Below are 27,525 nucleotides of genomic sequence, written 5' to 3'. Positions count from 1 at the left end.
GTTTCTATTGGACACACTGGCCTAGAAACAGACCTGGTTTTCAACTTTTGTCCACACCCTTTACGATGACCCTTGCTCAGGGAGACTTTTCCTTGTAGATCCTCGCAGAACTAAAATGTTCACTCTTTGGCCTAGATGCTACAGGTTTCTCCTTGATTTGTTTAATTTTTCAAATAAGCAAAATGATTGTCCTTGTTTCATCAGTGTTTTCCCAAGTCTAAGTTCTGAAACTTCCCCACAGGCTGGTCAGTTAACCACCATGGTGCTTGTTTAGGGACATGGAATGAGGCATAATCGCGTCACATGGCACACAGAGGAGCCGTGGTTGAGAACCCGGCTTTGAGTCTCAGCTCTGCTCCACCTGCAAACCACCATCTGGTCACCCTTTTCTGTGTCCAGGATCAGACCCTGCCTCGCTGGGTTGTCATGAGGACCAAGTATTACCTGTGAAACAGCGTGGCATCTGTCAGGAAGTTCTCTGTAACTCCAGCTCAACCTTGTTTTCTCTTAAGCCTGCAATGGTTAGGTGCCACCTCTAAGCTGTACAAAGTACAGCAGCAATCTCGGAACCCAGGCTCCACGCTGACATCCTACTGGGACTGGCCCAGCAGGACCCCAAGGACCAGCGAGGGGAATACACTGGACACAAACACCTGCAGTGGGACCAGGCCGGATGCTCTAATTCCTGTGCTCAGCATCCTGCCACTCTTGCACTCCAGGCAGATCACCACATCTCTCTCCAGAGTTTAATTTCACACTGAAGCTGGCCCCTGGATGGCCCCCAAGTAATTCAAAGGTCATGTCAAGAATGTCCTCGCCCAGAGGGCCAGAGTCTGGCACAGCAGAGCAAGGAACTCCATAAACTCGTAAATCCACTCCTCCGTAAAAGCACCGAGATTACCAGCAAAATGGTCAAAAATCAATTTTCAGAATTCTGGAAATTAATCCAAGGCCCACAGCAATCTGTTTATTCAGAGTACACGTCCCCCACCACTTCCAACTCACTTTCCTTCCAATCCCAAACCCCGAAGGCCTAAGGCCCAAAACAAAGGGCAGCGCACATACTCATCCCCATGGCCTCCCCTCCCCCAATCCTGGGGGCTTTATCCAAGGATTCTGACCCCATCACTTATCACCCCAAGAGCCCAGAGGAAGCCTTTCTAGCTGGACCACCCTGGCTTTGGCCTCTGCTTGTGCACCCCACCCCCCTCCTTCCTCCCTGCCCCAGAATCATGGGGTTCCATCAAAACCCCTCCCCGGCTCCTAAAGACAGAGGCCAAACCTGTACACCAGGCTTTGTGGGCTCTCCCCAAAGTAGCATGAGGGCTCCACGCATCCTTTCCTATTCCAGTGATGAAAGCTGTACGGAAAAAAGCTTTGGCCCTGAGTATACCTCTACTTGGCCAAAGTCACACCTAATTACGGCTGGGACTCAGGGCTGTTGGCAGCTAAGACTGCATGAGAGACAGCTGTGGTCCAGGCTCTGTACCAGCAGGGGACTTTCCCCTTCCACTTCATTACCACCAGTATCTGATCCTACAGGTGGGGGGAACCAAGGCTTTTATTTTAACCACTTGGTACCCACAGCCAGGGAGCGTGGCTGCGGGTCTGTAGGAGGATGCCTTCAGTGTGGAGGACCCTCGGGCTCCCTCAGCTCTCTAGAGACCCCCCAGGGGTGAGTAAGCCAAGGGGCACCAAGGCCTGAGCCTACCTTTAAGAGGGGCCATCAAATCAAGACAGCTCTGCTCTCACATGTAAATGTAATTTTTCTATCATTCTTAGCACTACGGTACAGTAAATAACTAACTCCGTAGATTCATGATGAATGCACCTGGAGTTTGGGGAACCAGTGCTTTAAACTCAGGCCTGGCTACTGGGGACACTCACTGGAGGAAGCCAGAGGTTTGGCTGCCGCCTTGTGGGGCATTAAGAGAGAAAAGCCAGGAGGAAATTTCCGGCTACACGGTCTTCAGAGCTCCGGGTCTCCTAACGCAGGTGGGACCCAACAGCCCACCGTACTGACAACGCCCCTTCCTCGCACCCCAACCTTTTGACCATGGAAAAAATGGACTCCAAACTATGGTGTATACAATTCGAGATTTATGTAAGTTTATGAGTTTAAGTTACTTAAATTGCACAATGCTGAATGAACTCAGTCTAAAAAATAATCAAACACACACCACTGCAAGGTAATTCAATGAGCTGCTTTTTTTTTAAACAAATTTGTACAGAAAAAAAAAATCCCCGGATCATAAACTATACCGTCCAGTCACCCTGTCCGTCCGCAGGAGGCTGCGGGAGCCCGCAGCCCAGGAGCTGGGCCGGGCAGCAGTCCCCTGCAGGAGTAACTTCGGCTCAAGGTGACATGGGATATGGAAAATTCATGAGTTCCCTTTGTTCTCCAGTGTATCTTGTACAAAATATTACATTCTTTAAACATATTTACAGAGTTTGCACAAATAGAAAATGGTTACAAATTACAACCAGGCTTGGCAAGATGACAGTTCCCCTCCCCCACTGCCCGAGGCCAGAGGTATGACTGCTTTGTATTTACATCTGCATTAAAAAGTCTGCCTTCAGGAGACCTAGATGGAGTTTACAAAAAAAGGTTAAAGGTCATAAATTCAGTCGTAAGCTGTACAAGGGATCGATACCAATTAAGTCAGTTCATGTCTTGCTCCCTGAAGAAAGATTCTGAAAGTAAAAGAAATCCTCCCCAAAGCGAACGACACACACGTCCCTTGGCCCATCTGCTCCGGTGGTTCGGGTTCGGGTTCGGGTTTGGGTGAAGTAGGAAGGAAGCAGGAAGAAGGGAGGGGTGGGGTGGGGAACAGGACACCTTAGTGTTGACAGTTTTTCTTCTATTTTTTTTTTTTCCTTCTAAACAGCCTGGAACCAGGTTAAGCAACTGGCTTGTTTCACACCATCCTATAGCTTTGAAAAGAACCCACGGTTCCTTCCTTGTCTCGGAGATGAAACATCCTGACATGACTACAGTATGGAAAAGAAAGGACTTTCTGGGGGAGGACAATGTTTGTAATTCTGATGTAAAGCCTGCCTTGAGTGCCAAGCCCAACTTCAACAGTGCAAAAAAGACTTCAGAAGTGACGTGGGGACGGTCAGAGGCTTGAGTAGTAGCTGTCCACCCACTGAGCGAGTCCTCGCTCCACCAGCGACCTGTTTATCAACACCACCTAGGAGAGAAAGTTCCCTTGAGAGCTTGGCACCGGTGCAGGCTCCCCCTCTTGCAGCCCCAGGCCACCACTGCGGGCGACAGTGCCACGAGTAATGGGGTGTGGGCATGGCTCGCTTTCTGGGCCAACAGGGGATTTACTTACAGGATCTGTTGGCATGCAGACAGGCTTTTCAATACGCTGCAGAATATAAGCTTTAGTGCCATGAGATCAAAGAGAAAACCCACATGGATAAGGTCCGGGACAGCCTGTGCTGGGGACTCTCATGTGCACAGTACGCTGTTTAGCAGCATCTCTGGCCTCTACCCACCGGATGGCACTTGCATCACCGCCCCCAACTGTGGCCACCAAAAGCCTCTCTGGACATTGGAAGGAAAAGAACAGAACTTACCTCATCTCCAATCACACTCCATAGCTGAATCAGAGGAAGGCCAGTTGGACTGTAACTCGTCACCTGAGAAAAAACAAAACAGCCCACCATGTTTACAAACTACCCCACGCATCTCTCCTTAAAGACCGCTGGCCAACCCAGATGCGAGCCACAGGGAAGCAGGCGCTGAAAGGTCGGTTCCCGAGAAGCCCAGATAGTTAAGCGAGGCTGGGAGGCACTGCGGGTGGGGGGAGGCTCGTCGGCCCGCCCCGCCTGCCACCCTCCCCGCCGCCGCACACCTGGGCCAGCAGCGCGGTGTTTCCTGTCATCTCGCTCATCGCCGCGTCCGCTTCAGGTGAGAAGTGGTCATCATCTTTAGAAGGAAAAGCAGCACTTAGACTCTCACTGAGGCCAGATGCTCTCATCGATCCCGTAACTTGCAGGTGTTTCCCAAGTGGAACACTTCACTCGCTGCCATGGACTGAAGAGCTCTATGTGGGGAGGCCTCCCTGTGACTCCAAGTGGATACACTCGGGTGCCTGCTGCCTGCCAGCCACTGGGGGACAGGAACTCTGCCTTCAATGGAAATACCACCACCACCACCACCAATCTGGGGGCCAACTGGGCTGAGCATGTTGTGTGGGGTCTCACACTGGGTCAGTAACACCATGAGATGGCAGGTGTTGTCCTCACTTTACAGGTGAGGACACGGGGACACAGGTGGATGGCCAAACGTCAACCAGCCCCCCGAGTGGTGAAGGTGGAATTCAGATCCAAGCAGAAGGCCACGCAGCCCAACTCGGGCAGTGACCAAGCGGGCGGCACTCCTCGTCAGACTACACAAGTCGTGTGCAAAGACACACCCAAGGCAAGAGGTGGCAAGGACGGGAGAGGCAGTATTAAGGTCCGGGAGCGTCTTACAAAGGAGGGCCTTCATAAGACACTTCAGCTGGGCCTGGACAGGCTGCGGAGGGAGGCCGGGCCCGGGCAGTGAAGGAAAACAGAACGAAGCCCGTGTCCAGGTTCTGGCCAGTGTGACTCCGGCTGGACTAAGGCGTTTCTGAAGCGTCCCTGGGCTTTAGTCGAACAAGAACAAGGTCAGAGAGCAAACCTGGGGCGGGAGGAGAATGGACTGAAGGACTGCAACCTCCAACCACTCCTGAGTACCGGCCATAAACAGCCGCTGGCTGACCGCCATCCTCAGCCCGTTCCTGGGCCACTGTGACTGCCTCGGCCGCCCTGAAGGACAGGTGCTGGCCCATTTTCCAAGATGGGAGCAGGGAGGCTGGAGCTAAGCAGCTTGCTCAGGGTCACACGCCAGTCCCCTCCCCGCCCCCCCACCCCAGCGATGGGATCACAGTCTGAGACGCCACCCAGGTGAGTGTCGGTGTGGTCCCCACAGAGCCCCAGGGGCCCAAGCACAGCTGAGCAGAGCCAGGGGCCGCAAGGCCCGCCCTCAGCCCGTGAGCGAGGACTCTGGGCCTCGACTGCGTTCTGGAAGGTGCTGTGTAGGAGGCCTCTCCAAGCTGGAGGCTGGGTAAAGTCTGGAGCAGTGGACCTGAGAGGGTGGTCCACAGACCAGCGGCACTGGCATCACCAGAGAACTTATTACAAATGCAAGTCCTCAGGCCTCAGCCCAGACCTATTCAACCAGAAACAGAGTGGCAGCAACCTGGGTTTGCTTACGTCCTGCAGGTGAGAACCAGGGTCTCAGAAAGACCTACTTTCAACCACTGCCTGCACCCCCCCCCAAGCCAGAGGCCCCTCCTGTTACCTGACAGGGGCATCACACTGTCAAGAAGGACCTCTGCTCCCTGGAACGGCAGGGTCACAAAGTCAGACCTAGGAAGGCGAGAGAGGCACAAGCTGAACAGACTGTAAGGCTGACTTGCTCCGGGCTGGTGCTCACCTTCTGGTAACGCCGTGACCTCTGTCACCCAGGGTGAAGCCCCGCCGCCGAGGCCCACAGCTCCCGGTGCGCCCGGACGCAGGCCCCGCCCTGCACCAGCCCGGCCTCAGGGGTGCTTCTCCCATCCAGCTCCCAAAGAGAAGCCTGCCTCCCTTTTGCCAAAGGACACCATCGGGAATGCTCCCCCCCGACAGGCCTTTCTGGCTCCGTCTGGCTGAGACAAGCGTGGAGTCTGTCTACATCATACTCTGCTAAAACAGAGTAGTCAGCAGCAGGGAACAAGTAACCCACGTCCCAGGTCGTGCAGGACCGAGCCAGCTCTGCAGAAATCACAGCCCCTGCCTCCACGCACCGGATCTGCCGGAGCACGTCGACCTTCACTCTCTTGTATCCCCCGTAGTCAACGTAGCGAATCTCGACTTCATTGGTCTCCTCGTAGGAGGCCACCACTTGGGCTCGCCACCAGGCACCGTCCACGCCAGGGGCAGCGCAGATGACCGTTACTGCAGGGCGGGAAGACAGCATGTGCAAACACCCGGCCTGGGCAGGGGACCAGCAAGCGCTCCCCAGAGCCCAAGACTGACCCCGGGAAGGCCCTGGACAGCCTCGCGTGTGCGCTGCCCAGACCAAAAAGGATTCATCTAGACCTGTTTCCACTGAGACTTACTGAAGCAGACGTGGACACAGGTGAATTGGAATAAACCAAGTAAACTCCAAAATTCAGGGACTGGACCAGCACTTGCCTTACATTCTTAACCGAAAGTCCCAGAAAGCATTAAGAACCTCCCAGTGCAGCAGCTCTCAGGGGCTGGTTGCTAGGACCTGCTCTGGCCCACGACAGCGCAGATCCAGGGCAGATCAGAAGAGCTGCCCAGGCCTAAACCCCACTTCTTCTGGCCTTTGCTTCAGGAAGGCACAGAGAGCACTAATGCCTGGGGCAGCCAGCCAGGCCAGAAAGCAAGTGCCCCAAGTGTCACCAACCCCACCCGGGGGCAGCAGGGGTGGGGGCCTGTGACACAGCTGGCCACACTGTGTCCTGACCCTTAAAGGCAGCCCCTGGTGCAGTCACCTCCTGGCCTCCAGTAACATCAAAGAATGTGACAAAATCCTTTTTCCTCCAAAACAAAAACCATACAAAAATGCAACAGAAATTTCAAGGGTTTTCCTAATGGCTTGAAGCCCACTGAGGGCTCCAGATTAGGAGTCCCTGACAGGGTGGGTAAGAGAGATCTTCCAACATTCAATTCCTGCTAACCAGGGCAACAAAAAAAAACAGCAACAGAGGGCAGGCTCGGAGTGCAGCTGGGTTCCCAATACACGTCCCGTGCAGGGACCACCTGGGCAAGTCACTGACTTCAGAGTCTTAGTTTTCTCATCTGTCGACTAGAGATGACCCAACCCAGTAGCAGGCCTGGCCAGAAGACTCAGCCCAGCACACTCCATGCCAACGGCAAGAACTCAGGGATGCCGCTCCTGTGAAGGGCCCCAGAACAGCCTCCTCCTAGTCAAGACCGAGGGCAGAATAGCAGGGAACCCCCAAAACTTCTCCCCCAGCCTGGCCAGAGTCCAGGCCCCCCGACCCCCCAGGCAGCACTTACTTTCCACTGGGGTGGGCAGAGTGGGGATTCCTGGCTGAGAATAGCAGAGGTACATCTGCTGGTCCAGGCTGCGCAGCGCATGGAAGGTCGGGTGCGTGTGCTGCTGCACGAACAGGTGCCCGGCGTTGACCTGGTTGACCACGATCACCTCCACAGTGATGCCATCTGGGAGCATGAGCTGCAGGAAGGGGAGGGGCAGTGGCCATTGCAGCAACCCTTCTGGGATGAGTCTAGGATAAGTCCAGAGGCCCCAGGGCAAGTCTCTGAACTGGCACATCTTTGAAAAAGGCACGACAACCCAAAGCGACATGGCACCCAGATGGCAGAGGTTCAAGGAGACCCATTTTAGCCGTGGAAAGTGCTTGGCACCAGCATGGCCCTTGCCCTGTAATACCACAAGTAACCGCTAGAGGCAGCCTCAGCTCAGGGCTGGGCAGGGAGGCTCCCAGGAATGGCTCTGGATGTAGGGTCCCGTCTCCCACTGGCCTGGGCAGAGCTCCCCTCCCCCACCTCTTGTGGAGAGTCTGTTAAGAACCAGCAAAGGCAAAGAGGAATGAGGTGGCCACTGAGAACAAGAATAAGAAGTAGATAGCTCCTTCGGACCTGCAGCTGACCCCAGGAGCTAAGGTTTGACGGCGTCTCTCCCCTGCCTTCCTACCAGCCAGCAGTGGCCTCAGGTCAGGTCCACTGTCAAAGTCAGCCCAGTCTGAGTCATTTGCTCTTCTCTATGCTCCACAGACATCCTCCCAACTCATTCCCACTCTGGGATTTGGAATGCAGGTTTGCTCAGTGCCAGGCCCACATTAAAGGCCCTAGAAGACGCCAAGATTGGTCTCTAAAGAACTGTTCTGAAGACACTAGTTTCTCTGGGACTAAGGCAACATCTAGACGCTCTAGACACAGTAGCGTATTGACTCCACCTCCAGGCCAGGTGGCCACAAAAAGAGCCTCTGGCTGAGAGTCCTGGCCCACCCCCTCCAGGCCCCCTAGTGCTGCAGGCCGAGTGGTGCCTCCAGTCCCAGCCAGCCGCCCAGCACAGAGCGCACGGGAAGGGAGGAAGCCACATCAATCACCCAATTATCTACACATAAAGAGTGGGTCTGGGGCCCAGCCTCGTGGGGGAAACTAATTCAGAAGTGGAGCACTGACTGGGGTTCAGGCCACTCCCAAAGACCCACAGGAAAGGAAGAGGACATGCACCGCTTCCCCCAAAGCACAGGGTCTCTGGAGGAAGGAAGATGCAGAACCAAAGGGCCAACCATAACAAAACAAGGCCATCTCCTTGGAGCAGCACACGCACCTGACGTGTGAAATGCTTTCAGTACTGCACACAAAATTCCACTCCCAGTGGACGAGGCTCAAACTGGGCTGGAGGCACACAACACAGCAGGATGTGGGCGAGAGACCCCGCAGCCCCGGCACACACAGGCCCAAGATGTCAGCTCCACCTCCTGCCAAGCACCCAGGGATTTGGGGGCCAGGTGGGGGGATTTCGTCTCCTTTGTGATCTGGGCCCCTCCAGTGAAGAGGGAAGGGGAGGGGATCCCTCACCAGGGCCACCACAAGACCTGGCTCAACTAGAGGGAAGGAACGATGGCACAGCACAGCCCGACCAAGCCCACAACGGAGGGCCCACGCAGCCTCAGAGGTGCTGGGCTGTGACCCTGGACACAGCACCAGCTTTAAGGGGTCCCGAGCCAGTCTGCGCACACCCAGCCGGGATGGACTATAACCCTTTCTAGGTAAATGCCTTGGAAACACAAAGGCTGCCCAGGCAGCAGAGCCATGGGAGTGTGGTCCTTCCAAGAAAGCCCAAAGGCTTCCTTCCAGCACCCCGGCCCCAAGGACACAAGCCAGCAGCAGAACTGACCAGCAGAGGCCAAAGGTGAGGGCACAGGCACCTGTGCGCTTGGCCTTCCTGGCCCACAGTCTTGGGAGTTCCTGTCTGGGGCAGGCTGGGGAAAAGGCGCACAAGCAGCCCTGGCCCCCAGGAGCACGCTCACCCAGGAAGTCATTGGAAGAGAAGGCAGTGCCAGCGAAGGCAGTGGGGGAGCGTAGATGTTGGTGAGGTTCAGTTCCTTGAACTTCTTCCCAATCAAGTTCAGCGCCTTGTCTACATGATGCTGAGAGCCTAAATGGGGGGTGTGGGGGAAAAGCAGGGCACGGTCACAGGGGGCAGGACAAACAGCCAGACCAAACTCATGCACACATCACACTACATGGGACTCTTCCCCGAGGACAGGTGCATCTTTAAGGTAACAAAACGCCAAGCTCGGCCTGAGGATGAAAGGCACCTGAAGAAGCCTGAAGTCCGGGGCCTTTCAAACGAGGCCTGTCGATGTGACTATACTTTGAAAGCTACAGGAGCCCAGCAGATGGGGAGGCCCGGCCCTCACACACCATCAACCCAGGACTCCTGGCCCACCACCAAGTGCCCACACCTTTCCTGGCCACAAGGTCTGGGGTGACCCGAGTCTCCTTCAAGCACCAGAAGGGGAGATGAGGGGAAAGGGAAGACTCACCCACTCTCTCCACCCGGGGTGGGAAGCTTCAGAGACTTAAGTCCCAAAAGAGGAGCAACTGAGACTCAAATGCTTCAAGTCACTTACATCGCAGGTACGAAAACTAAACCCAGGGCAGCGGCAGACACTGACCTTCTATGTGGCAGATCTGGACGTTCTGGGTGTAAGGCAGGGTGGAGATGTAGATCTTGGCACCAGATGTCTGCTTCAGAAAACTCACGTACCGTCCCTGCTTGCCAATCAGCCGACCAACTAGGTGCTTCCAGAGAGAAAGGAAGGTGAGAGGGTTAACAGGAAACCGATTCCCTGCCTCCCTGAGACCTGCCTTTGTTTTACACCAGGTCAGACTCAAACAGATTAACTGTTAACAGATCAACACTCGCTCACCAGGCACTGTTCTAAGCGCTTACACTTACTCAGAGTGTGAAACAAATACCATCTGTTTATCACCATTTTATAGTTGAGGGAACAAGCCCAGAGAGGCTAAGTAATTTGCCCAAGCTCACACAGCTACTGAGTGGCTGAACTAAGCAGTCTGGCTCCAGTTTCCACTTCATTCCCAACAGTAGGACCCAAATTCAGACACTGTAAAGGCAGTGTTTTCTCCTGCCAGATCCATACTATGAGATGTTTCACTAGCACAAGTTTCAGTTTATAAGTCCTCCACTTCTACCAGTGTGCCAAGGTCCAAAGATGAATGGGCTGAATTTGAAAATAAAGGTCTAAGAAAGAACTCTTGGGCTCCTGCTGCGAATTGACAGCAGGCTGGAGCCTCCAGAACACAGGTGCCCAGCAGGGCCAAAGCTCAAGGCGAACAGAAGGAGCCAAACTCAGCCACAACCCAAGACCAGCTTTGAAACAGTCCCCAGTGACCCCACCCAGCAGAGCTACTAGGGACAGGGTCCCTCTGTACCCAGAGCCTCCTGCATTTGCCCTTTGCAACTTCTGAAGGAGAAGGCAGGACTGCCGTCAGGGTCACCGGGGGAAGAGACAACTGGGGGTGCCAGCGCCCCAGGTCAGAGCAGCCCGCTTGACCCAGAGTTCACACCAAGCCAAGCCTCCACCTCGGCAGGGAGCTAACAGCCCTGGGGGCATGCAGTTGGCCAATTATTTCTGAGCCCCAGAGATAAACATCAAGATCAAGCTAATAGGATGTAAGTTAGAAAAGCGAGAAGCTAGACACTTAAAACACCCTGGAATGGGGGACGAGTGAACTGACATTCACACAATGAATAATGCAGTTAAAATTACATTGTCAAAGAAGAATACAGAAAAATTAAATTGTTAAATATTTAAAAGCATTAATTAGAGCAACATAATCTCAATTTTGTTTAAAAACCACAGGGTGCAGGATGAGAAGGAAATAAAAGTCTTCCCAGTCACTCCCAGGGGTAGGATTAGAGCTGATTTTATTTTCTTCATACATTGCTATGTCTCACATCCTCCAAAACACGGATTTATGCTGTGCTCAATTATGAAACACACTTGGTGCTGGAGAGCTTGAGCGGAGCACAGTGAGGGGACTCTAGCCAGCCCCTGCCCTCAGCCTGGTTTTGCTGGCATCTCCAGACAGATCTGAGCCCGAGCACCACAGGAAAGGCTCCTGAAGAGGGAGCAGGCCTGGGAGTTTGAGGAGGATGCTCCTGAAGGCAGGTGCAGGGACTCCATTCTGCAGGAAGCTCTCTGGACCTTAGCAAAGTAGGATGCTCCCTTCCCTTCAGCCTCTGGCTCACGGTGGGGGGTTCTCCTGGTTCACTGCCCCTCCCTTGGACCCCTTCCTCCAAGGCCGATGACCCTGGGCAGGGGGCACTTAGAGCCCGCAGCCCTTACCTTTGGCACTTCAATCTCCCAGATGATGAGGTCGACCTTCTTGGGGTTGGAGCCTGCCTGGGCATTCTGGAAACCATCGGGCTTCCGGAGGCCACAGCAGCCATCCACCGAATCCATGCTGTTCCCGTCTGAACCTGCAGGGGAGGAAGCAGCACGCACAGACACCGGCCCAGAGCAGTTAATAACACTCAACTTCCAGACTCACATTCCCGGGAGGCCCCCGCCCCAGCCCCCTCCTCAAGCTTGGCAGGTGACTGTCAACTTGCAGTCTAGAAGGCTCAGAACAGCCCCAATGAAAGGAGGACTGGGGGTGTAGATACACCTAATTTTAGCCTGTCACTTACAGTCCCACTTGCTTAACTGGCAGCTGCGCCCAGCACAGCTGCTGGAGCAGAGACAAGTGGTGACCTGGGAAGAAACGGGCGCCGGCCCAGGAAGGCGAGTCCACGGGGCGGGGGAGGGGCGGGCCAGCAGGTCCCCACCGTCTCAGCAGCCGGCATCAGGTGCAGGCCTCCAGGGAGACTAACCGGCCATAACTGGTCCACACACTCCCAGCTCTGCAGCCCCTCAGATCAAAGGCTCCTGGTCCCCAAGGCCCCAGGCCTGGGCTCACAGTCAGTGGCCTTCAGCCAAGCAGAGCCAGTCCTCCCTCGCTGCTGTCCCTGACAGGGCCCTCCCTTCCCTCTGCTCAGGCCCGACTTGTGAACTCTGAACACTCTTCTGGGCTCACGGCGGGTCTTCAACCTCTGCTCAAAGATCGAGTGGAAGCTCCACCCCGAGAGGAGAGGCTGGGACACAAGACCCTGGCCCCAGTAGGGGCCATTCCACTCCCACCCGGGGGTATGCCAAGGGGACCATCACAGAAAACGGGGCCCAGACCAGCTTAAGAGAAGTGGCTCTGGCTTAAATATGGACGACTCAGTTGCCAAAAATAGAGCACTCCTGAGAGTCTACTAATTAGGTTATTTTCCACATGGTTTCCCCAAACCCTGGACATAGTCCTCTGCCAAGCAACGCACGTTCTGCCTGGATGCGGGAGTCAGGTATTACTTCCAGCTGAGAAAGAGTGACCTCAGAGTGACCTCCCACCAGCACCAGGGGCCCAGGGGAAACCACTCCTTCTGAGAGAAGCCTGCTTAGCCGGCTGGCTAGAACCAGAGGCAGGCTGGTGGGGCTTGGTTCATCCACAGCCCCCGGCCTCAGCCCGACAGGACAGGACTGGCCTGCCACCCCGGTGACCCCTAAAGGTGGCTCAGCCCGCACCAGGACTCCAGCAGGCTGCACTCCAAGGCCAGCTCCCCTCCACAGGGTGGTCCCCGGGCCACTCTAAGCTCTGACTTCCTCACTCACAAGGCACGGCTACCGTGAGAATGCGTGGAGGGCTCAAGCCTGCCGCCTGGCGCAGCTGAGCGCTCGGTGGCCAGCTCCACCAGGCCCCCACCTGCCGTCCCCCCACGCCGCCCACCACTGCGGCTGGTCCCAGCCTTTTCCTCTGCAGCCCGAAAAAGCACAGCTTTGTAGCTACTACCATCAAACTGGAGTTGGCAGGACGAAGCTGAGGGGCAAGAGGCAAAGGGAAACTCCTTTTACCGGATTTTTAACCCATTTTGAGATGTTTAAACAAAAATTTTTTAAAACATTTTAACATCCCTGAAGTTGGGTGCCTCCTCTGGTCTCTGGCCACACTCATGATTGGCAGCATCTTTTTTTTTTTTCTTTTAGAGGTACATACAAAACAGTGGTGTCACAATCCACAAACATCTTACAGGTGACAAAAACCAGCGCGTGGTACACACCACATGCTGCTGACAGAAGTAAAACTCCCAAGAAAGAGTCCCAACTTTCCCGGAGCTGAGGCTCCAGGACAAGCGAGCCGGAGACCCACAGAGGGGATTGGTGGCCTCCTGCCGTGAGATAAATGAATATACCCCAGGGAGGCTGCAAAACCAGGGTCAGGAGCTGCTGACCTGTCAGTTAGCGCTCTGAACTGTATACGCTGGGGTCAGTGCTCGGAAAAACCCAGCGGACACTTCGTTACCAAAGTGCCCCTCTTTCCCGGGGGTGGAACTGCAGCTGCACAGAAAGGAAATGGCTGAGGCTCTCTGCGAAGGACTAGGTGCCGGCAGCACGCCCCAGGGCGCGCGCCTCCCGCAGGGGCTCAAAGCTGCGGCCAGTCTCTGGGCACTTACCCCGAAAGAGCTTCTGGAGAAGGAAAGCAGGTGAAGACATGGGAACAAGCACATGATTAAAAGGAAAAAAACCATTAAAAAAAAAGCTCACCCACTCCTGGTACTCAAGGGAATTAAGGCTAAGGAGGCTTCTCCCTTCTGAAAAAACTTAAAAAGACCTATCACAAGGTTAGCTTTTAAAAGAGGGAGGGCACGCTTAGGTTAACCAATGAACCCAACTTTGAGCTGGTTCGCCCGTAAGGGCTGGGGTGGGTCCCTGGATGCTGAACCAAGTTACAGCTCCCGAGGCTTTGAGGTTCAAAGCACCTTAACTTCTCAGTTACCCACCATTCTACACTGCACCCCAACTTTCCGTAGGCCGGCTGGGACACAGCATTGAGGAGCACCATCACTGCAGCCTCTCCCGACCAAAAAAAGGGAGAACCCCTTGTCCTCTGAAGGACACCCCAGGCCCTCCTACCTCCCGAATGATCTGCTTCCGCGTCCATGGTCCATCTGTCCTCAGTCCCCAAGTCCGACAGCTCCCCCTTCAGTACCCCGTTGCTGAAGGGCACAGTACTTTCTGGCAGCGGCGGGGTGGTGGCCTTGTCCCTGGGGCTGGAGGTGGCCTCTGTACAAGAGTCTTCGAGCCCTGATGTGCTGACAGAATCTGAGCACTGCCCAGAGGAGGCTACTGAGGCGACACCCTGGCTGTTGTTGGACACGCAGGTGACACAGGCGGCCTCTCCTGCCAGGTCGCCTGCCTCGCCCAATGACTCCCCGAGGGGGGCGGCTGGTGGAGGGCAGGGTGCCAGGGAGATGGGGTGTGCGGAGTTCTTTGGCTTCCTGTCCTTGGTGGGGCTGGACAGAGGGCTGGTCAGGCAGCTCACGTAGGTCTTTGGTGGTGGCAGATCCTCTGCTGGTGGGTCTGTAGAGGGGACGGCAGCCTCCACAGGGGCCCCGATTGCCTCCGACGTGGCTGCAGCTGACTCCGCGGCCTCAGCGGACTCCGCCGCCTCAGCAGCACCGTGGCCCGGGGCAGTTTCCTGGCTGGCTGGGGAACAGCCCTCCTCCTTCTGCCCTTGGAGCTGACCAGCCGAGGCCTGATACATCCGACCTGCAATCCTGCCCATCGTGGTGGCCAGCACCTCTTCCGTAGCCTCCAAGATCACTTTGGAGATGATCTGGAAGGCAGCCTGCTCGATCTTCTCATTTCTGTCCAAGGTCTCCTCTTTGCCCAGTTCCCGGGTTAAGTCCCCATCCCAGGCTCTGCCCCCTCTGACCCGGGGTGTCGGCGTCTCCAGCTCCGTGTGGGCCGACTCCACGAAGCTACTCCACAACTTCCCTACCGCGTCCTCGTCCACCGCAGGCGGGCTGCTCCTCCCCTTCTCGCCCCCTCCTCCCAAGGGAGCCAGGCTGGGTGCCCTGCTGCTCTGCAGCTCAGGGCCCTGCTCTTGGGACAACATCCCTTCTTCCAGCACATTCTCTCCCAGCACTGCATCTCCGGTGCCTTCAGGCCTGCCCGTCTCCCTGGCCTTCTCCCCAGGGCTCTGCTTCTCCGCAGGGGCTGCAGACTGGCCCTGCCACCCCCAGCCCGCTGTCCTGCCCAGCCCTGCCTCTTGCTTACACACTTCAACTGCTTCGTGGGGGAACGGAACGCCCTTCGGGGATGGCAGGGGACACTCGAGAGGAAGGGATGTGGGTTCGCCGCCCGTCAGGGCTAGTTCCACCCCTGCACTGTCCTCTTTGCATGTTCCTGGTCGAAATCGCGTGTCCATGGTGTTCGGAAGGCTGCCCGAGGACTCTGACCTCCGACGGGCCGGATGCACCCGCTTGCTCACGGTGGACTCCTTTTCCGGAGGCTGCGTGACGCTGGGGGGCGTGGATGCTACTTCAGGACAGGCGTCCTCCATGGGGGGTGGTTCCTTGGGGGCAGAGTCAGCCCTCAGCTCCACCCTGCTGGCCTCCACCTGTTTGTTGTGGCTGCTGACAGGCTCTTTTTTCCGAGAGAAAAACCACCACCAGCCGAGGAGTGCCAGCATTCCAGGCAATGCCAAGGGGAAAAGTGAACGGAACTGGAAAGCCATCCTGGAGGCTGGAAGGAATTCTACCTGCGAGAACAGGAAGAGAGAGAGGGATGCTGAGAGCCAGGTAAGAGGATCCTGTACAGGAAGGACGACCACCATCAGGTTACAGCAGAGCCTCTGCTCCCCTTCCTGCCTCTGGAAGGAGCATCTCTCCCTCTGCGCACACCCACGACTCCAGGTGATCCACGGAGAGGGGAGGGCAGGAAGACACCGCCCGTCTACTCCTCACCCACGCACCCTCCCTAGAAACATGCTGAGCTTTCTCTTGAACCCAAAGCCATTCCTGCATCACTTCTTGATGCCAAATTCTCCCTATGTCCTCCCAAGGGACTAGTTATGTTTAGTGTTTCAGTTCTCTAAACTCCCAGAACACTTATCTATTCAGGCAGCACTGGAGCATTTTTAAACACCCTCGGAATCCATGTGTCCCTTGCATACACCCCCCTAAATCAGGAGTCTATCAAAAGCAGTTACATAGCAAGAGAGTCAGAACAAAGGGTGAATAAGATATTTAAAACGATGGGGATGCTGCAAGGCGAGGGACCACACAGTGGCATGGAGATACGAGTAATGTTTGGGAATCAAGCCACTTAATAGGCTCGATGAGGCTCCTGCACCCCATTGCAGAGTCTGGACTTTATCCTGTAGACAACAGAGAACCAGCTTAGTTCTGCAAGGCGCACACACTCAACTGTGTTTCCAGCTTATTCCGGAAGTGGGACTAACAGTGTCTCAAGAAAAAAGGAACCTGGAGACTAAGTTACATCCAGGCAAGGAGAAATGAGGGCCTGGAAGAAAGTGGTAGATACATAAAGCGAAGAGGAAATGTAGTTTTCGTCACCATAGAGATGGGGCCACGCCTCGTAAAGGATGGCTGGAATAAGATGAGCTGAGATATGTATTAAGTGCTTGCAAAGTTGAGAGATATAGTAAGGCTTAGCTTTCTCAACGGCGGCATGTAACGAACTTATTCTAGAATACACACTTGTATTCAGTGCCTCCTATGGCAGTAAATTTTGTTCTGTCTGCAAAAATTATCAGTCTTCTTAAAACCAAAAATCCTCCCCTGGTATGGTGAAGTACTTCTTAATTTGGTCTGCGCTTTGTTGCAGAGATAAATGCAAAAGCGTTCACAGCTCTTACTAGTTTAATTTACTTCTATCAGTGTTCTCTGGAAAAACCAGAGCATACAGTTCCTCAGGGGGTTCTAATGTTCAGGCGAGGCTGGAAACCACCGCAAAAAAAAAAGTCCTGGAGAATTTACTTTTCAAAGTGCAGTCTATGGATGAGAAGCACTGAGCACCACCTGAGAACCAGCTAGAAATAGTGTATCTCAGCTCCACCCCAGACCTATTGAACCACAAGCTGCCATTTAACAGGACCACCAGAGGTGGGGTCGGGATAGCTCAGTGGTAAAGGGCATGCTTAGCATGCACGAGATCCTGGGTTCAATCCCCAGTACCTCCATTAAAAATTAATTAACTAATTAATCAATAACTTAAAAAAAAAGACCACCAGAGGATTCACAAGCACAAGGCAGCTTGTGAAAGAGTCTAGGAAAAGCATTCTGCCCCAAAATAAGGGAGTGGAGGGAGGTGTGGGGAAGGGTCACCTGCCAGAAGTCCCCCGCTTTTAAAGGTAAACCAACCTTCTCGCTAATATTGAAGATGAAGCAATGGGATTGCAAAAGACAAAGTAAAGCCAAGCAGCGCTGCCAGGGCTCGGAAGACTCCAGGCAGAAAGCTTCGGTGATGCTACCTTAGAGCTTCTGATTCAAAAGCGGATCTTCCCTAGATCCTTTTCCACGCAGCACACAATCCTCAGCCGCCTGGCTTGGAATATGTGTTACCGTCCTAGGTCGCACAGCCAAGGGGCTGAACCCAGGTTCTACTCCACGTTAAATCTTGAACCCACTTTAACAGGTGCCTGCAGATGAGGCACTGCATAGGCCAAGGAAAGGAGAAGTCTGTACTCCCCTCAAAACTTTGTGACCATATCCCTATGACCCAAAAATCCCACACCTGGATTCTTTTCTGGAAAAAAACAAAAACAAAAACAAAAAACCACAGGCAGAAGTCTACATAAGAATCCTCACTGGGGCATCACTGGAAACAAAATTCAGAAGAACTGCTGTTAAATATATTGTCACCCATGGACATCCCAGTTTGGGAGAAGGAAGCTGACCTCGTGTACTGACATGGGAAAACTGCCGTGACACAGAAAATACTAACTGTAGACCCCCATGGGTGTGTTATGCCCACGATGTCTGTGTCCACATAACCCCATGGAAAAACCGGGAAGGATCCACGCCCAGCCTTTCAGCTGTGGGAGAGGGGAAGGTTTCTACATTGACCTTGTAGCCTACAAACCTTCTCAAACTCATTTTTCTCTTTATCTGCAGAGGCTTCCTTCCTTCCTTCAGGAAGAGAGATTTTAAATTTCCTTGACAAAGATTCTCCAACTTGGCTGCCTAATAGCATCACTTGGGAAGCTCTTAAAACCCCAGGGTGGCACCCAGATCAATTAAATCAGAATCTGAGGGTGAGACCTGGTGATCCCAATGTGCAGTCAAGTTGGAGAATCACTGTTCTGTAACAACACGCACACACCCCAGAAAGTGGTAGATTATGGAGATTTGCTTTGTTCTCATATAAAAAAATTAAAATCCAAGAAGGAAAAGAGGTTACGGGGGAGGGCACACTCAGGACAAGGCAATCTGTGCACAGCCTGTGGTCAGGTTAGATCAAGTCCCACCCTAGAGATCCCACGCAACAGGACGTGGGGCGGTGGGGCTGGGGTCTGAAGGCACATTTTCTTCTTGTCAGCAAATGTATATTCTACTTCCTTATAACCAGGCAGCCCTGTTTCAGCAGGGTTTACGGTGCTGATTCCCATAGTATCCTAGCAATTGTCTGCTCTCCTGAAAAGAGTAAGATTCCCATGTGTTAACAACCTATAGGGGGCAGACTCCCCGTTCTACACACCAAGGGCCTAAGGCCACAGACGTGTGTGTGTGTGTGTGTGTGTGTGTGTGTGTGTGTGTGTGTGTGTGTGTGTGTGTGTGTGTGTGTGTGTGTGTGTAACAGCTGGGAGAAGCCACTCCCCCACCTTTGGAACTAAAATTTGATTCCCAGGGTCTGCTCTCCAGCAGTTGCCCCCACTCCACCCCCAAGATCTCAGAAGTTGCCTAGACTACAATAATGAGAGGCCCAACACAACCAGCTTGGCTTTGGTTCTGCGCCCCGAGAGACCCACACACAACCTGGACCTTCCTGACCGCCTCATCTCTTCAGTTCCCAGTCCCAGCTCAGACTAAAGGAACAAGTGGAGAGGGTAGAGCTCAGTGGTAGAGTGTGTGTTTAGCATGCATGAGGTCCTGGGTTCAATCCCCAATAATTCCATCAAATAAATAAATAAACCTAATCCCCCCGACACCAAAATTTTTTTTAAAAAATCAAAACAGATTGAAGGTGCAGAACCAGATGCCAGGACACGCGCTCCCTGCCTGCTGCTCTGAAGCTCAGGGGCACCGCTGCCATTACTCACCTAACCTTCCCAGACCAGCTCTTTCCCCAAAGACTCTAAGCCCCCAGACCAACTATCTACAGCCACCTGCCCCCCAGAACAGGCTCCCCAGCTAACAACAGCTCAGGGAACACTGTTTCTGCGTTTCCAAGCCAGACAAATACCCTCTGATGCTGTGCTAGGAGGGCCTCTCAGAAAGCAGTTCACACTGCTACTGCGAGGCAGTGTCACTCAACCCACGGGATCCTGAACGTCCCATCTGACCTCCAGCGCCCCCCACTCACTCCTTGGACTAGAGCCCAGAGACCTTGAGTCGAGGGACCAGGAGCCACTGCCCCACCCTCGCCAGGGACAGGAACTGCCCCACCACAAGAGCGATGCGATTCCCCAGATAGGAGGGGAACACAGAATTCCCTCACCTTTTCCTCGCTGCCAGGGGACTTGCTCGGGGACTCGCTCGGTGACGTGAGCCAGCTCCACCAAGAACGGAGCCAGGAGCCCTGGGATGAGCAGCCACTCCACCCAAAGGCGTGTGCTCCGGAGGCTGGCGGGGTGGCGCTAAGGGCGTGGCGGGCTGGGGGCACCTCACGGGGAGCCCCACTTCCCACCGGTCAGGGAGAGTCCCTCGCTTCCTAGGCCTCCAACTCTGCAGGTAGGACCCTCAGTCAAATAGACTTGCGAATCAGTAAAGTACACTTTTCCCTGCGCTCCATGGTCCGATGGGCCTCGACAGGCTGGGTAGGACCAACCTTTCCTGAATCCCGACAGGGCCCCTTCACGTGTGCACTTGTGCGCACACACACAACTTCAGCCTCACGAGGCTCACTGTTACCTACTTCCTCTGGGCCCAGGCTTGTGAGTTGCTCTCCTGGCCTTGGCTGCGTGTGTGGGTTTTGGTTTTTTTTAAACCTGAACCTCTGAAGATCTATGTGGCATTTAACACGGCAGGCCTAACAGCCTTTGCACTCAGAAGTTAATCGAAGGGGGCCTCCCTACCCCCAGGGCCTCCCACTCCTGAGGCCCAGGATGCTCAGGTGGGCCTGCCTCCAGCTGGAAAAGCCTCGAAGAATGCAGAGCCCGGCCCTCGCATTGGTGGGGAAGGGACCTGGCTATTTTGAATCTGTCGGAACTGAATGCCTGCCTGCTTATTTTTAGCAGGTCCATTTGCCCGGGAGTGGATGCAGGCTGGCCGGCTGCCCGGTGGTCACACAGAGCTGGAGGCAGGCACGTGCCGCAGCCCACAAGGCTTGGCCACTCCAGGTTCTAAAGAGATTTCATCTTGCTCCCAGAGGAACCTGCAGCTTCTCGGGACAGCTCACCTCTGGAGAAGTAACGGGCTCACTCCCAACCCTGAGGACCAGTCCAGTGACCACAGTCTAGTGGCTTCTGCTAAACAGGAAAACAAATCTCTGGGAATGGCACAAAGAGTGTTGGCTCCAGTGAGTGGGACAGTTTGGCTGTGGTTGTTGTGGGGAAAGGGCTGCATGTGATTAACTCATGGGGAAAATCAATCATAAAAGAGCTGAGAGAGCCAAGAGCCTTCCACGTCCAGCGTGGGCTTGGGCCTGGCCCGTGGAGCCCAATCTACCACGTCCCGAGTGGACTTTTATACACTCTCCAGGTCGAGATCTGAACATTCCTTCCGCTATTTCAGCACCGTGTGTTCACTTTGCCACAGACTGTCCCTGGCTGTTCACCAACAGGAGGTTCAAGACAACCCATCACTAGAGTGCCCGGCACATCGAATTCTTGCTAAGGGGCTTCCCCCTTGAAGGAGGTCTTCCAAGGACAGGGAACAGCTACATGTTCCAGAACCTACGACCAGCACTTGCGGCCACTGCACTCAGAGAACTGCAGGCTGCCAGCCAGACCAGTGTCATGGGCATCCCCTGCCTCCGAGTTTGCTGGAGGAAAGCCACACACACAGAGGTCTTTAACCAACACTACAAGGTGTGTATAGGACACATTTACCTAACTCATCAGGCTGAGGTTACACACATACATTCAAGTATGTCGAAGTCGCTGCAAGAAAGCTTCTGGCCGCCAGAAGCTTACGACCCAGACGGAAGAATCTCTGTGGCGCTCTCAGCCGCACCAAGCCGGGCCCCGCTTCAGAAGCAGGCAACGAGAACTCACAGGGGCCGTCTCAAAGAAGGCCAGGATTTCCTTAGGTCGTAGCGGTGGGCTGGAGACAGAAATAAACCCACGACGCCTCTGGGGGTGGAGGAGGCAGCAGACCCCAGAGCAGAGTGAAACCAAGTCCCGGGAGCCAGAGCCAAGAGCGGGCAGGGCCGGACAAGGATTTTGACCTCTACTGTCAGGACAATGAGAAGAAGTCGTGGCAGCTGTGACACAGTCAAAGCAGAGCAGGTCACAAGGGGCAAAGGCCTGGGCAATCCCCGAGGGGTGACTGCAGCCAGTACCAGCAGTCACTTACGCACGGTGGGCTACTGAGCACTTGAAACACGACCGGTGTGACTGAGAAACTGAATCCTTTTATTTATGTTAATTTAAATCCAAGTAGCCACAGACAGTTGGTGGCTACCTAGGGGACCACGGAGTGCTGGGGGTGTCCCCCCCAGACCTGGGGGAAAGACAAGAACTGGATAAATGCCACGACGGCCAGCACCTACCTTGCTGGGCAGTGTCTGGTCCTGCCACCAAGGGCGGGGGACGATGGTGGGCTGGGTCACTCACCCTCAGCAGCATGGCTAGGGCCCAGGAATCAGAGGGCTGGGGCCATGCCTCAGGCGTGTTGGTCTCTGGCCCAGCCGGGTGTTCAGAGAGTTGTTACTATCATCCTTAGGGGGCCTGAGGGAGTGGTGACTCATGCTGGCACCTGAAGATTCCACCAGCTCACAGTGGGACTGTCCCCACACCCTCCATTGTGATGGGCCCACAGGGCAGCCAGGTGAGCCAGCACAGCCACACCAGCCACATCGCCCGTCCTGGGTGGACCAGCTGTCTTGACAAAAGTCACAGGACACTTTCCGCTGCTCTCCGGGAGACTCTGGGTGGGAGCATCTGCTTGGTGAAGCCGTCTCTAGCCAGAGTGGTCGGGGTCTGGTACCAGAGCTCCAAGGTAAAGAAAGTCAGAAGCAAAAAGTTCCATCTGGACGTGGTCTCCTCCAGTTCAATTAAAATTAAAGTCCCAGTTTGGGAAACGTGAGAAAACAGGGACCCACGCAGGGTTGAACTGCCTACCCACCTCCTCCTCCTCTGACCAAACCCACGGTGGTCCAGTCTCATTAGCCTTCAAATGATACAGGAAAATCAGCACCTCCTAGGTCTTCCCGTTGCTTCACCTGAGGATAGGGATACGAATGACTATGTGGCATCTATCCTGCCCTCATCCCTGGCTCTCGGCGACTTCTTTGCTTCACAAGTGAATTCTGACAGGGTTCTGTGGATAGGGAGAGCCGGGGCCAGGGAAGTGTCCCTAGGCACACAGAGCTCCTGCCCATGACCACAGAATGCTACACAAGACTGCCCGAATGGTATGCAGGTGTGCTCACGTGAGAACTAAGAAGGATGGCGTGTGCCTGCAAAAGGGATCAGGAAAGCTGCTGGTGCGAGGGGAAAGCTCTTCTTCCCAGCACCACTTCGGGGGGGAAAAGCAAGGAGGTAAGACTGACTTTTCCAGTGGCAGATGGTACAACATGACCAACTCAGAAACCACATAAAGGCATAAGGTGATTCCCAGTCAAACGCTCACTGGCATCAACAGGGTACGAAGCTTGGCGAGGCACACACATGAATCAAACACACTGCCTCCTTTCAAGCCTTTCAGTTTCTTTTCAGGCAAAAACCCCCAATGACCTCGTCCCCATGGGACCTGGTGCTGCCACCCTCTGGCTCTGCTCAACTGGTAAGTGCAGCCCAAGAGTCAGGCAAGTGTCCCAAATAGGGTGGTGGACAAACAGGAAGCAGGCTGCTGGCCCTCCCAGATTAGAATGTTCTAATGTCCTGGGGTGAGCAGAGAGGACACTGGCCTGCATGCCAGCACTACGGGAGCCGAGGTGGGGTGGCCTGCCCCATTCAGCACGCACTTTCATTTCCACCACTGCCTGGCCCCCAAGTCCAGATCCCCTCTCACTTAAATTACTCTATAAAGAAAAGCCAGGTTTCCTGCTGGTGTGGTGGAAGGGATCTCTGCCTGGATCCACTAACCCTCCTGTCTTCAGCCGCATAGCCCAACCCGTGCCTTCCAAGGGGCCCGTCCTGTGTGCATCAGCTTGCTCCTGGTGGGCCTGCACACTCTCCCACCAGACAAGGGAGTAAAACAAGAAAGGAGGGGGCCCCAATCCAGGAAGCAACACAAGAAAAGGGGAGGAGGAAGTCCCAGGATGCAGGGGAAGGGGGAGGCCAGGGACAGGGGTGCTTCCCAGGAGTGACACGGAACTGCTGAGTATGCGGTACCTTCAAGTGCAGCAAGAAGAGCGTCTGCCAAGGCCAGAAGCTGGACTGCCAAGGCCCAGGGGAGAGTCAGAACTGGCGAGAGATACAACAGAAACTAAGCTCAGGAAACAAAGGAAATGAACCAGGAGAAAAGAAGAGGGGCGGGGGGAGACAAGAAAGGAGATGCAGAGAACTAAGAACTTTGCAGCCATAAGCAATATTTACATCACAACGCTGGACACTCCGAATAACTTGACCAAAAGTTGGGCTACCTCTACACTGAGATGAGGGTAAAAAAAGTGTAGTAATGAGCCAAGTCCTTACCTTCCAGAATAGAAAAAAATATTTTTAAAAAGGAAGAAGGAAAAAAAGAAAGGAGTAGTATACTATTTAGAAATACAGTCGGCCCTCCGTATCCATGGATGCAAATCTGCGGACAGAGGGCTGAGCATCCTTGGGTTACGATATCCTCGGCGGGTCCTGGACCCAACCCCCAAGGAGACCAAGGGACGACTATCTAGACTAGCTGCCTCTGGAAGAGAACAGGATGGATGGGGGAGCACCCAGGGCAAAGGGCTGTTCTTCCAAACCTGACGCAGAGTCAAAAGTCAAATCTTTCTACAAGCAACGCTTTGAAGTACAACGGATGCTCTATGACTATATAGCTTTATGTTTCTTGTTAACCATCATAATAAATATGTATCAGTGTCAATTCATCTTTGTGCAGACTTATATTGATTTTCCCATAATAACTGATACCAATCTTGCTTCAGAGACCAACTGCCCTGCTGACATACAGTAACAATCACAAGGAGAACCTGCTTGCCGACAGCTAGACCCTTCAGACAAGGCATCAGGTCTCCCCACCCCACTGCGGTCTAGCCCAGCATCACAGAGCAGGACCCCTCAGGGCCAGCCATTTAATAAAGATTCTAATACCCACTGTGAACCAGGTTCCACTGGAGTCGGGGCAGGGAGGTGTGGGGAGCCCTCAGGAAGCAAAGGTGGAGGGAGGGGTGGGGAGCCTGCAAAATGCAGCAACCAACGGAATAAACCTGCAGCCTCTCAGCAGGTTTGGAGGACGCCCCTGGCATCCCCTGATGCAATGAATTAACTCTACTCCTGTGCATCCAGAATGGGACTATTTGGAAGAGCTGAGAAAGTTAATCACATCCTGTGTTGTGTGGTTTAAACAAGGAACCCAGCTTGAGAAAGGCCGGATGAAGCGTGCTTGGGAGAGGAGGAGCTTTAGCAAAAGGTCAGGAAAGGCCTCTCTGCAGGGGTGGCAGCAGAGGGAACCGCAACGGGCAGCTGTGCCAAGATCTGGGAGGGCCAGGAAAAGGAGACGGGGAGAAAGTTCCAGCAGGGAGAAGACATGCCAGAGTCCTAAGGCAGGAACAAGCCTGGCTGACTCAAGGGACAGCAGGAAGGGGAGGCAAAGATGAGGCTGGTTCGGGCTGCCGTCTGAGAAGTCGCTCCCCAGCATCTGGGCAGAAGCTGAAGGTCAAGAACCTGGAGGAACAGGTTCACCCAACCTCCTCTGGAGAGGGGGCCGCCTTGCCGAGGGGCCATAGGTCTCAATGAACAGAAGCCGATTCCAGGACCCATTCCAGGCCAGGGCGCCTCTGTGGTATGGCAGGCACACACTGCGTGAGGCCACAGGGTTCACCCTGAGTTCTCAGCAAACGCCTCTGCCAGGAAGCCCCAGGGTCACAGCACTATGTCAGCCTTGGAGAACCGCGGCCAGGCCCTTATCCTCGGCCCCCAACTCCCTCAGATGAATCTGTTCCAATCAGGCGGCCCAGCACCGCCCCTGCCTTGGGGTCCGAGGAGAAGGGGCAGTTGGGGGGCAGAGGGGACACACACACAGACACCCAGAAGCCCTTGCCACTTCTTTGAATCAGACTTTGCGAAAACAACCTTGCTCTCCAGCCAACATAAACCATAGGCAACAGAGGACCTTATATGGTTCGAAGCTTTCTTAATCAGAAACAGATAGATGGGCTGGAGTTGGCAGCTCCAAGTTAGAACCAAAAAAAAAAAAAAAAAAAAAAGGTAGTGAGGGAGAAAGGATGGTTGCGAGGAACAAAACTAGTTTGTCAAAAACCCTTCTGCAGATCTCTTCAGCCCCGGTGGCTCCCCAGTAAGAATTCCCGCTGACCGGCAGCGGTTTTCCTCTCATAGTTTTATTCTGGCTGAAGCCGGAGGACACCAATTTTCAGGCTGCCGGCAGATGCATAGCTTCACAGAGTTGTTAGTGGTCTGCCCTCAGGTTGGGTGACTTCCCATGAAAAAGGGAGTATGTGATTTCCTGAGAAACTGGCTGGCAGGACAACAGATCTCCTTCCCTAGGGAAGTCCAGACCAAGGAAGCACCCAGCTCCCTGGGTCGCATGGCTGCCTGGCCCAGGAAGCAGCGCTGGGCCCCGGCCACAGGTGCAGACAGAAAAGACAGCCCCAGGGACCACTCAAGTGGCCACTCCCCCAACAAAACACACCCCATGACAGTCTCTAGGGTAGTTTTAACCCCCCAACCTTCCCAATTAGGACCAGGACCTGCCCTGTACACTGAAGCCACATGCACGTGGCCCTCCTAAAGGATACCGCCTGCTAAAAATAGCAGGACAGCACATGCTTGGCCGGGCGGGCCTCACCAAAGTCAAAGGACAAAGCAAGGAGGTTATTCTCAGCGTGGCCTTTTCTCACTAGAGACAGAGCTCAGGCCCATCCCAGTGTACGCCTCCTTTCCAGGGCAGCTCCGAGGGAGCCACTCATTCCTCCTTTCCCTTTGAAGGGGCAGGAAGCAGGGGACAGATACCTGTCCTCCCAGCCCAGGCAAGAAGGCGGCGGCGGGGGGGGGGGGGGCAGGGCCGCTGGAGGTTGAGGGCTGGGCTGGAAGGATCCTGCTGCCTCCTACAACAGGGATCAAGACACTCTCAGGCCACAGCCTGCTGAGGGCCAAGGGACAGTCTCCTGACCCCTGCGTGAGGTCTGAAAGGCCACACTATTATTAGCCAGAGAATGACTGACTTCAAGGCTATCTTTTCAACCAGGTGACCCAGAGCAGTTTTCCAGGCCCTGAGGCATGGCTACCTTGTCTAGGAGGCTGTCTGCTCTTAGTCAGTCATTTCTTGTGCAGCTTGAAGGCACTGGATGGTTGCATAATTCTAATGATAAAAAGAGTAAGATCCTTAACTTCTGTTTCCTGTAAAATAATAACATCCTAAGAAATGGGATACAAATACCTCCTTCCTAGGGTTAAATGACGCTGTAATGACTTAACAGTCTGACTCAATTTGTGGGATAAATGATCTCACTCTTTTAAATGCCCAGTTTCACTTTCTGGATGAGGCTGGAGGGAAAATGGGGCAGTAAATAAGAAACAGCCTCTAAGCATGGAGCTAGAGACACTGAATCAAGGTCCCTAGTCATCCCAGCGCGCATCCTAGGATGAGTGATACCTTCCTCAGGCCCTCAAGTTTTCGCATACACAAACTACAAATTCTTCACCTCATAGGGCTGAGAGAGAATACAAAGGAAATAATGTGGAAAAACCCTCCTGAGATGTCAGGTGTACAGTGGGTGCTCAGTAAATGTCTAGTGTCCATCTTCTGCCTGACCCCAAGAAAAGGGAGTTCCCACGATATGCCAAAGGTCAGCCTAGCAGGGTCCAAAGCAAGCACACCTGGGACTAGAGGAATCAAGCCCACTCTGCAGAGCCAGCCCCACGGCCACACTTCGGGATCCGCGCTGTGGCCCAACTCTCCCCAGTGCCTTCTGCCAGGACACGCCTAACACTGAGATGGACTGAAGGGCAGAACGGAAATGACACTTGTTTGCAAGCTGTCTGCAACCTGGTTTAACAGAGGGCCCACTGCGATCCTGCAGGGAGTCATCAGGTGAGTGAAGGGCTAAATAGCAAGTC

At 54.3% G+C, this 27,525-nt stretch overlaps 1 protein-coding gene across 3 annotated transcripts in view; it reads right to left on the bottom strand.

Moving 5' to 3' along the window:
* Nucleotides 1-2,189: 2,189 nt before the first annotated feature.
* The window catches only part of AKAP1 (A-kinase anchoring protein 1), a 30,150-nt gene continuing 4,814 nt past the window's right edge, over nt 2,190-27,525 (bottom strand). Inside the window, exons 1-11 of one of the 3 annotated variants that reach the window (XM_072940159.1) lie at nt 21,837-22,032; nt 14,073-15,702; nt 11,424-11,557; nt 9,726-9,852; nt 9,075-9,202; nt 7,072-7,249; nt 5,826-5,976; nt 5,339-5,406; nt 3,864-3,937; nt 3,586-3,648; nt 2,190-3,194 (exon numbers count right to left, since the gene is read on the bottom strand). In XM_072940159.1, the coding sequence (XP_072796260.1) occupies nt 3,120-3,194; nt 3,586-3,648; nt 3,864-3,937; nt 5,339-5,406; nt 5,826-5,976; nt 7,072-7,249; nt 9,075-9,202; nt 9,726-9,852; nt 11,424-11,557; nt 14,073-15,678 (2,604 nt within the window). In that variant the 5' untranslated portion in view covers nt 15,679-15,702; nt 21,837-22,032 and the 3' untranslated portion in view covers nt 2,190-3,119. Of the gene's footprint in view, nt 3,195-3,585; nt 3,649-3,863; nt 3,938-5,338; nt 5,407-5,825; nt 5,977-7,071; nt 7,250-9,074; nt 9,203-9,725; nt 9,853-11,423; nt 11,558-14,072; nt 15,703-21,836; nt 22,033-27,525 lie in introns of those variants that run through there. The other 2 variants (XM_072940158.1, XM_006216416.4) reach the window with 2 other exon arrangements.

The sequence above is a fragment of the Vicugna pacos genome, chromosome 16 (assembly GCF_048564905.1).
Source record: "Vicugna pacos chromosome 16, VicPac4, whole genome shotgun sequence".
Lineage (NCBI taxonomy): Eukaryota > Metazoa > Chordata > Mammalia > Artiodactyla > Camelidae > Vicugna > Vicugna pacos.
This window is presented reverse-complemented; position numbering and strand designations above follow the sequence as displayed.